Below are 10,777 nucleotides of genomic sequence, written 5' to 3'. Positions count from 1 at the left end.
TGAAGAAAGTGTTCACTAACAGATAGCACAAGCAGGAAGTGGCTGACATACTGTAATCAACGTCATGCTTTATTTTGTTTTGTATGCTTGGCTTTTAGCAAGCCAACTGATTCCAGCACATTCATAACTGGAATGTCAGACTGGAGACATGTCCACCAGAGAGCTGAAGAGCATGAAAAAAGCATAGTACATAGGGCATGTGCTGAAGCTTATTCTGAAAAACTGCTCAAAAGATGATATAAAGTCTACTTAGGGGAACTTAGCAGCTAACGGTTCACAGAGAGCAGATAAAGAGGAGGCGCCTGTCATGCTACAGCCCAGGACCCCTCGCTTTGGGGCTTGTGTCTACGTAGTCCGTGTCCGCGTATGTACATGTGTGAGTGTGATTGGGAGTGTGTGTGTGTTCACTCGTGTCATTAATCTAACGTGTTTCACGCGGTGCTTGTTAGTTAATGTGTATAAAGCGTGCGTGTAACGTCCTGTGCTCGTCGTTGTTTGAGTCTCACGTAGTTCGTTTTGATGTTCTATGTGCGCCTTCTGCGCTATTCCACTAAATAAATGTGACACTGTTGTTATAGCCTGAGATCAGCCTCGTCTTTCAGCCTGCACCCAACGTCACAGCACCAGGTCTTAGATCGTGTTGTGGAAGTTGTCAGAGTAATAGGGAAGAGGGGCCTGAGCTACAGACAGGAAGCGAATGAGGCTGCTTATTCTTTGGAGGACAATAATCTTGACCATGGTAATTTTTTGGAACTCATCACTTTACGGGGGAAATGATGATGTTGCCTTGAAAGAGCATCTCAGTGAAATGATTAAAAAAATTAAAAAACTACATGAATCAGCATCAGGCTCTAGAGGCAGAGGCTCCCTTGTCACTCTACTTTCTAAATCAACCATCAACTCAGTGATTGACACGATACAAAACTTGATCAAGGAGAACATTGCCACCTAAGTCCTAAAAGCTGGAATGTTTTCTGTCCAACTGGACACCACACAAGACATTACAGCACAAGACCAGTGCTCAGTTGTCCTCTGGTATGTGACTGATACCATAAATGTGAGGCTTGTTGCTGTGGTGAGATGCAGTGCATCCACTGGAGGGTCATTTGTTCAGTTGCTGAGTGATGTTCTTGACAGTCTGAACTTGGACAAAAGTCTCTGCATTGGAAATGCCACAGATGGGGCTTCCAACATGCAATGAAGGTACAGAGGCTTCTCGTCACTGTTAGCATCACAGTCCCGTCATCAAGTTAATGTGTGGCACACGTCCTGAATCTTGGTACTCTCTGATACCACTGAAATTGTGATTGCGAGTGGATCACTTTTTCATCTTCTAAGTGAAACAGCAGTGTTCATCAGGGAATCTCATCAGAGGATGAACATATGGGAAAAGGAATGCCACAGCAACAGACACAGGCACAAAGCACCCAATGAAGAGACACGCTGGTGGGCAAAGCATGACATTTTAAAGATGTTTGGCTCATTTGGAAAACCCCAGGACTGTATCTTTGTTGATGTCAGCCATTCAAGAGCAGAAGACAGTAAAAGGCAATGTTCCGACCAAAGCAAGGGGATACAAAGATGTCCTTCTGAGACATGAGACGATCCTTACATCTTAATTAGTCATGAGAATATTTGACCAGACAACACCATTGTCAAAGTACCTGCAAACAGGAGGAATGGACATCATCTCTGCCTACAGGATGGTGATCTCTACACATGAGGCCCTAAAACAGATGGCAAGGGATTTCAAGGCAGTCAAGGATGCAGCAGAGAATTTTGTCAAGTGGACAAATGAAAAGCTGGAGGAGCAGGATGAGGAGATTGGCATGGAGGTGGAGCCTTCACTACCTCAGAGGAGACATAAAAAGAAAAAAATCTATGCCAGGAGAGATTTCCCAGGATGAGACATCCAGCGATATATTGGAAACCTATGAGGTAAAAGTCCACAACCCAATAATGGACACAGTTACTGAGGCCATTCAGAGAAGATTCCTGGCACATGGCAGCCTATATTCAGACTTAGCATTTCTGGATCCTAAAGACTTTTCACAAATCAAAACAAGTTCTCTTCCCAATTCTGCACTCCAAGATCTCAGCAGGTGCCTGATTAAATTCGACAGTTCAGCATCAGTTGACAACCTGCAGTCAAAACTGGAAAGCTTGGCAAGCCTCAAACAAACACCACTGGAAGAATAAGTATCCAGGACTGTGGAGGAAGGACCTGATGGAAACAAGGAGGAGATGAAAATTAACAACAAAAGCTGTGCCACTTGCAAAAACTGCCCCGTGTTGCTACCAAATTCAACTTGCTCACAGATGCGTATCATCTTCTTGGTCTTGCATACAAATATTTACTGACCCTCTCGGTTACCCAGGTAGCCTGTGAAGGGTCATTTTCAACCCTTAAATTAATTAAAAGCAGACTGAGGAGCAGCTTATCTGCAAGCACGTTAGAGGCTTTTATGTAAATGGCTACGGAAAATGACATCCTCATGAGCTTGGACACAGACACCATCAATGACAGAGTTGCAGAGAAAAGTGAACTGCTTCAGAAGCTTCTACTACACTAAGGTGAGGTGATTTTTCAAATATTAACACTACTTATATTATTCAGTGAAATGTAATATTAAAAATTACATAAAATTGATGGCGGGACTCACGAAACAGAAACAGCTCCCTTTCATGGATCCGTCTTTTTTCTCTTGGGAAGCCTTTGTCTCTCAGGTTTGTTGACTGTCCGTTTTCACAAAGTAAGCAATATAAGTGTGAAAATGTATTTAGTTGTAGTTATTTTTCATTTCTGTTACTTATATATATTTTTTAATTGCCATGATTAAAGAGATATTTGGTATTCAGTCTGTTGGATATTGACATGGTAAGAATATTTTTTATTATTTGTGATTGTGATATAATAATGCTTGAATGCTTGAAAGATTGAATCCAATAACTTTACCCAGTAATTTTTTTTTTATTATTGAATTTTTTCCATGTTGTATCCCACATACATAAGTTACAAGTCAGTTGTGCTCTGCTGATTGTCACGGAACAGTGTGTCGATCCCAGTGTTTCTCCCTAATCCCCTTTTCCCTCTTGTACCTTGTGTTTCATGTTCCTGTGTGTGTGTGTTTGTATACTGTGCCGTTGTTTAAGGGCCGGGAGATCACGAGCGTCCAGTAGAGTTTTACGGCCTTGACCCTTACACACAGCGATTCTCTGAATCTTTTGATGATGTTATACACGGTTGATGATAATAACTTAAAAGTCTTTGCTATTTTACGCTGGGGTAACACCATTCTGGTATTGCTTAACTATCTTTCTGTGCAACAATGATGGAATTGGTGGTCCTCTTACCATCTTGGCTTCAGAGAGACACTGACACTCTGAGAAGCTCTTTTTATACCCAATCATGTTGTCAATTGACCTAATAAGTGTTAATTGGTCTTCCAGCTCTTCATTATATGCTCAATTTCCTTTTTCCAGCCACTTATTGCTCTTGTCCCAACTTTTTTGGGATTTGTTGACACTGTGAAATTTTTAATCAACATATTTTTCCCTTAAAATGTTACATTTACTCAGATTAAACTTTTGATTTGTCATCTATGTTCTATTATGAATAAAATATTGACTTTTGCCATCTCCACATCATTGCATTCAGTTATTATTATTAAATTATTATTATAGTTTAGTGTCCCAACTTTTTTGGAATCCGGTTTGTATTAATGAGTTCTTTGCCAACTTCAAGGACATATGCACTAAATTGTGGCGATATTTTCAAGTATGGCACTTTGCTCAAACCCACAGCACTTCCAATGAAAAGCCCAACAGATTATTTTCTAGTACTATCATCTTGATCCATAAGCATGATTTCAAATTCCTACTCGTAGTCAGGAGGCGGACACAATGTAAGAGAACTACATTTATTTAAATCAGAGGCGGGACTAACACATGAGAGCAACCAAACAATACAGGCAAGACTGAAGACACATTACAACTAAACCAAAAAGACATAGTACATACGGAGGACAACTAAATAGCATAGACCAGACGTAGAAAACTCAACAAGCAACCTGAATAAACTAACAATGACACAGAAATACAAACTAGAAGCTCAAACAGACCTTGACAACTCGAAACAAGACTGATCATGGAAGCCTTAGAAGCTGGAATAACAAGGAGGCAGGAGAACGAGATAACAGACACTCACGACATGAACCAATCTAACAAAATAGACCCACAAGGAAAACATGAACTCACACAGACTATATTCTAAACTAATCACAACCCAAATAACTTAAACAGCTGATATGCATAACATTGGGCAGGGATTAATAAAAGGGGTGTGGCGAATCATAACAAACCAAAGGAAAACTAAGGAGGGAACGAATACATTATACTCACAAAGGGGGCGGAGCTAAACATTACAGAAGTAAGCAAAAATATCCTTATTTTACCCTAATACAGACACGATGTGTCTTATAAATGTAGCATGCCTAACCCACCTGTTTTGGCGTTGACCTAAACTATCGGGCTGTACGGTACACTGTATTTTATATTATCTCGGAGATATGTGGGTGAAAGATTGAGCAAAGTTGAGAAATACCTATATTTGGGATTTCAATACGTGAGGAAAATCTCACCAGTAAACAAGATAATTGATTTTTCATCACTATGAGCATGCAGTGTTAAACTGGATATTGCCTAGTTCCACCCAGAGCGGCAGGGTGGCTACAAGACCTTATGTCATTCTTACATGTAGAGAACATTAAATACACAATCAGGGGATCAACTATTCGCTTCTACCAAACTTTGCATCTCTTCCTAACTGACTTTTCTCACATTCGGTACTTGCCTATAGATTAACACATAGACCCAAATACTACTGAATGTCTCCCTCTCTGCTCAAAATGTATAATCGTACAAACACATCTGCATCTGGATGATTAAGCTTGTGTCTGAATAAAATAAAAATTGGGGGGGGGGGGGGGGGGGGTGCGGGGGTGTTGCCATTTCTTATGGATGTACAAATCACCCAAGTGTATCATAAATTTTATATTTGCCCTCTATCAATAAAAACATATTTTAAAAAAATAGAACGTGTTGGCATGTCTTCTCAGTGTGTTAATAATTTTTACTGCACTCTTAGCTAAAAAAGAAATTTTAATCACTTGTCTTTCATCTACAAGTGATTAAAATTTTGAGCTTCTCATAAGAACACATTGAGCTTCTCATAAGTCTCACTCTGTATTTGTTATTTATTTGATTGGATATTTACTTTTATCTGATGGATGAGCAATTAAGAAAGACAATCTAAGACAAAACTATGATGTTCCTGTAACACTTAATTAACCCTTATATTAAAATGTCCACACACAGTGTGGTGCAAGTCCCATTTGTAGGACGTAAAGATGTCACAAAACAGAGACATATGTATTAGGATATGCCCTCTACTGGGGAATTAAATTAATCAAACTGAACTGTTCTGAAGCACTAAAGTAAGTTTGTGTTTTCTCTCATAATCTTAAACCACTTGTTATGCCCATGTATGAATTTTTTACATTTGTCTCCCCCTAGTGTTGATTGATGGGGTCCAGTGTCAGATTTTACACCTGAGATCAGACTTGTCCAACCTCCAAGTAGCCTCAGAACTTCTCAGCTACAGAATAGATACACAGGAGCTGGGATGTGAGCAATCACTATAAAGGTGTGTGTGCGTGTGTCACGTAGGGCTACACCCCCCTCTCCTAGCTATCGCTCTGGTTTCCCTATTCCTCGTGTCTGTGTTGTTCCCTGCTCGTTGATCCCGCCTTGTTGTCTGTCTCCATGGTTTCCCCTCGTCTGCCACGCTCATGTTGTTATTGTCTTCACCTGTTTCTAGTCTAGTTCAATGTATTTGTGATGATACAGCAATGTAATTCATGCACTCATAAAAGCCAATGTGCATAAGTTGCCTCTCTGACATCAGAGATTGGTTTCAGGTACACTCGTTACAAACATACAGTGTGCAGATATGTTTATCCCAGCTCATTTTGTGCCATTAATATAGTAATATTAATTTTGTAATGTAATTTTGTCCCATTAATATAGTAATACAAGGTTTGTAAAGTTGTGTGTGGGTGTGATTGTGTGTGTGCTCTCCGATGTGTGCACATGTATAATGTTTCTGGATGTATGGTTTTCCCAGGACCTCTGAGCTGTGTTTATTACCCAGTCCTACACTGTGAATCACACACTGTCCTGTTAACGTAAGGCTGGTTCCTAATGCTGATTTGTGTGTGTGACAGGACAGGGTTGCAACTACATACTTTCTGAGGTGTATGCAAACATACTATCGGCGCCCCCCACACTCCACCCCCACCCCCACCAACTTGGCAAATAATTTTCCAGCATCGATTCGGCGCCCCCTCTAGTGCAGCGCCCCTATGCGTCGCATACGCTGCATACCCCCTTTTGCGCCACTGTAACAGGAAGTGGAACTGAGTCTTTCCAGGGCTGATGGGACGGGGATGGTGGACTATGTGCTGGAGTCTGCAGGTGAGGGGTTATGTAGACGCCCCTCGGGGGTGGAGGAGTGGAGGTGACACACCCTGGCTCTTGTGGAGGATGGTGGGGTTATGCTTCAGCTCACTAGGGCTTCACCACAGGACTGGAAGATTGTGGGAAGGGCTTTTAAGAGTTTGGTCAGGATTTTTTATGGGGTTTGGTAGGGGGCATGTATGGCTATGTGGGTTTGATAGGAGCTTGTTAAAGGCTTGTTACATGTTTACTAAGTGTTAAGGTTTTATTAAGGTTTACCTGTTAAGTGGAGATTTGGTATGGGTTTAGTATGGTATGGGCTCATTGGTTTGATAATTAAATTAAATAGAAAATTCAGACTTTCAGGACAAATCAAAAAGCAGTAGCCTTGTATAAAGATGGTGATTAGAACAAGCATTAAATATGTGTGATGTATGTATGTGGAATGTGGTGTGTGTGTTTGGAATTCCTCTGTGGTAGCACTCTGAAAATCCATGAACTGTTACACAGGTACAAACACACATACACAAACACATATGCACACACACACACACACACACACACACACACACACACACACACACGCACACACACACTGGACTGGAACTTGGTGCAATTACTGAAACTAAATTTAATGTGTGTTTGTGTGACAAAGGAAGCAAGTTGCTAAGATACATGCATACATTTAAAATGCTTTTATATGAAGATCTTTATGAAGAATTTTTATACGCCAGTGCCTGTCATGCTGGATGTCAGATGATATCAGGTTGATGAGCAGGTGCAGCACCTTCACTTCACCTGTGCAGGTGGAGGTGCTGAGTGCATCCACACAGGGTGACAGGAGGACAGGCTCTCAGGCTGTAGAGCACCCTGGTATGGGATACAACACAGTGACTTAAGAAACACCAATCAGGGTTGGGTTGGACCAGGGTAGAACATATATACATGGAAAAATGGAAGCAATCATGCCAAGTCTCATGGAAAAAGTATGGTTTAATAGAAAAGTGCCTTAGATCCAAATGAAGGATATAATGACCAGCGGTCAACTGGTACAAAGACAAGACATATATAGACAAACAAACGACCCTCAGGTGAGACGGATCGCGGGCTCCGCCCACCTGAGGGACGAACACAACACAACAACAACAACAACAAAAGGACAGCAAGACATATATAGACAAACAAACGACCCTCAGGTGAGACGGATCGCGGGCTCCGCCCACTTGAGGGACGAACACAAAACAACAACAACAAAAGGACAGCAAGACATATATAGACAAACAAACGACCCTCAGGTGAGACGGATCGCGGGCTCCGCCCACCTGAGGGACGAACTCAAAACAACAACAACAACAACAAAAGGACAGCAAGACATATATAGACAAACAAACGACCCTCAGGTGAGACGGATCGCGGGCTCCGCCCACTTGAGGGACGAACACAAAACAACAACAACAACAACAAAAGGACAGCAAGACATATATAGACAAACAAACGACCCTCAGGTGAGACGGAACGCGGGCTCCGCCCACCTGAGGGACGAACACAAAACAACAACAACAACAACAACAACAACAAAAGGACAGCTGCCGCTGTGGACGGAGGGAACCAGTAGGGGGCCTGCTGTACCGTGACACCAGCAAACAGATAAACTCCGCAACAGATTAGTTCCCTCCCTCTGAAGTTCCCTCCCTTGGGTGTTGGCCGCCCCTGAAGATCAGAGACGCCTGGACCTGCGCACCTTGACGGCTACAGGTTGAAGAGGAAGGGGGTGTGGCAAACCCAAAGTCACGATCTTAGAGGCACCATTTGGGTTGACGTCTGGGACACTCTCACTCTGTTGGCTCCTTATGTAAGAGGTCAACACATCCAGTTCTGGGCCGTTGGTGAGGATGGGGATGGCAGGACATTTGGATCCAGCCTTGCCTCCCTGACGCTTGCCCTTCCTCTTTGGTTGACCCTGGTCCTGGCAGATCAGGGGCACGTGGACCTGGCTGAGCTGCGGTAGCTGGTTGGGCTTGAGCGGAGCTGAGTGCAAGGATGTGCACTTTACCTTCTGCAAGGCTGCTCTCCTGGCCAGGAGTGGCTCGTGATGGATGAGGTCATGCTGGCGGTGTGAAGCCTCAGGCTTTGGCCCACATTGGGACACTGGAGTGAGGCTCTCCAGGTCCTGGTAGTAGACCTCACCCTGGTCCACTCTGCTCAAAAATGAGAACCTGTGGTATGCAGCCTCATTCTTCATCTTCCTGGCCTGGTCCTCCACAGTTCCTGGGACCGCCAGAAGGGTGTTTCCTGGAACAGCAGGACGTTTCCCTGTCCTCCTTCGCTGCTTTCTGTTGGCAGGGACGGGTGTGTTGGACCGTTTGGGTTGGAGGGCGGCCAGCATAGGGAATCTCCCAGTTTGTTCCTGCTGTCCATGTAGCCCATGAGCCCTCTGCTGCCTTTTAGCAGTAGCCTCAGCCTGGCCTGGGATGTGTGGAGCTGCTGGAGTGTGAGCAGACTTCACACTCACAGTACTGCTGCGCTGGTGGCCTGGAATTGTAACCAGGGGAGGCAGCACAACTCGTCTCATGATATTTCACTGGGGAAAAACACAAAATACGTTTTAAATAGTTTGCAAAAATACATTAACTTATACTGTATATCTATACGCTTGTGTTAATCTATAAAACATTCTCTTAATGTAAATAACATAAATAACAGATTTTTCATAGTAGAATAGCAATAGCAATTATTTGATATTTATGAAAGGAAATGTTTACCAAATGTTTACTGATATACCTTATCTTAATATAAAATATACAGCTTAAAACATAAGAGAAATATTAAACCATTTATTTGTACCTAGTACTTGTAAATTTTGTCATTAGATCCATATTTCTGAATCTATAAATTTTTTTATTGTATTCAGCAACATTTCAATGAATCTGGAACACGCTGCTAATCACAAATTCAGTATTATTTCACAGAAACGTTAACTCGTATCCAACTAAACTTAACTGAAAACTTTTTTTCTGTAGGCCTATAGCGTCTATAATAAACCTCATAACAAACCTCAGCGTCCTGCTTCTCTCGCCTTTGCTTCATTTAGCAAAACTAGGTTTGTTTAAGCCAATAAAGTTAACAATATCATGTTTCTAATAACAGAATCAGAAAACACTCCTGCTCATAATTTGTCACACAAAAAGCCAAGATAAACCCATCTCAACTGTCATTTCATGAAACGAAATACATTCATTTTAATTAAAATAAAAACCAAAGTACAAGACAAGTTTACATTATATTTTAAAGCTAAGCGCCGACTGTTTTTGTTTTAACTCGACCTGACAAACGTGTTCATAAAAGGTTTCGTGCCCGACGATCTAATTTTTAAAGGAACAGTGAATTGGAGGCGTAGCTGAAACGAATGCCACAACCGGTCCGCTTGTCCCGAGCACTTTTCACAGCAAACAAATATATTTGTTTATAAGAAGGCAAGTTACGTCTCTCTAAACATCTCTTAATATAACACGTGGAAAGAAATTATTTATTTTAGGCAGTCTGTTGATGTATAAATTTTCCCATTTTCATGAAGAAACGTTAAGATCATAATTAGGCCTACCTTCGATGTCGGATAAATCAACTGTGCAATTAGAGTAACTAATGTAGTCTGTATTCCGGTATCCAGTTGTCGCTCGTTGTCCGTAATGGTAAGAATGTCGCCAGCTTTGCCCTGAATCTGATTCTATTACTTCACAATCAAAACATGACGTCTTTTTGTGGCCTTTTACATAATCTGCTTCTATTCACAATCAAAACATGACTAATATATATATATATATATATATATATATATATATATAATGCATTTTAATCGCATTTCAGTATTTAAATACTGAAATATTAATTTAAGTTTGAATGATGAATGAATCAATGAACATAAGCATAAACTTCAACATCTTGTTTATTTTTCCACCAGTCTACTACACAGACCAATAGATGAGTGCAGAAAACAGAGCAAACAGTTTTCAGAACACACAGTCCTAAATAAAAAGCGGCTCTTGGTCTCTGACGGATTGGCCACCCCTGCCATAGTGCCTAAAAGTGGTCTTCTGCATGCTCAAAGCAAATGACTGGATCTTCCATTCATCATCTATAATATGAGCTGTCACACCAAGATAATCGCGCTACGCGCGCTACGGCCACTGGCGAAAGTTTAATCCAGTCTTAATAGTCCAATGAAGGTAATTTAAAAACCAGGACATTTCCTCACTTACAAAAA

The 10,777-nt window shown here is 41.6% G+C and overlaps 1 protein-coding gene across 1 annotated transcript; it reads right to left on the bottom strand.

The window, feature by feature from the left end:
• Positions 1 to 7,675: 7,675 nt before the first annotated feature.
• LOC143485734 (uncharacterized) lies at positions 7,676 to 10,175 on the bottom strand. The gene is made up of 2 exons (XM_076985267.1): positions 10,118 to 10,175; positions 7,676 to 9,097 (listed from the first exon to the last, which is right to left on the bottom strand). Exon 2 carries the CDS (start codon positions 9,086 to 9,088, stop codon positions 8,234 to 8,236), a length of 855 nt encoding a protein of 284 aa, XP_076841382.1. The 5' UTR covers positions 9,089 to 9,097; positions 10,118 to 10,175; the 3' UTR covers positions 7,676 to 8,233.
• Positions 10,176 to 10,777: the final 602 nt, after the last annotated feature.

The sequence above is a fragment of the Brachyhypopomus gauderio genome, unplaced genomic scaffold (genome assembly GCF_052324685.1).
Source record: "Brachyhypopomus gauderio isolate BG-103 unplaced genomic scaffold, BGAUD_0.2 sc37, whole genome shotgun sequence".
Taxonomy (NCBI): Eukaryota; Metazoa; Chordata; class Actinopteri; order Gymnotiformes; family Hypopomidae; genus Brachyhypopomus; species Brachyhypopomus gauderio.
The sequence above is the reverse complement of the archived record's forward strand: the minus strand, read 5'-3'. Positions and strand labels throughout refer to the sequence as shown.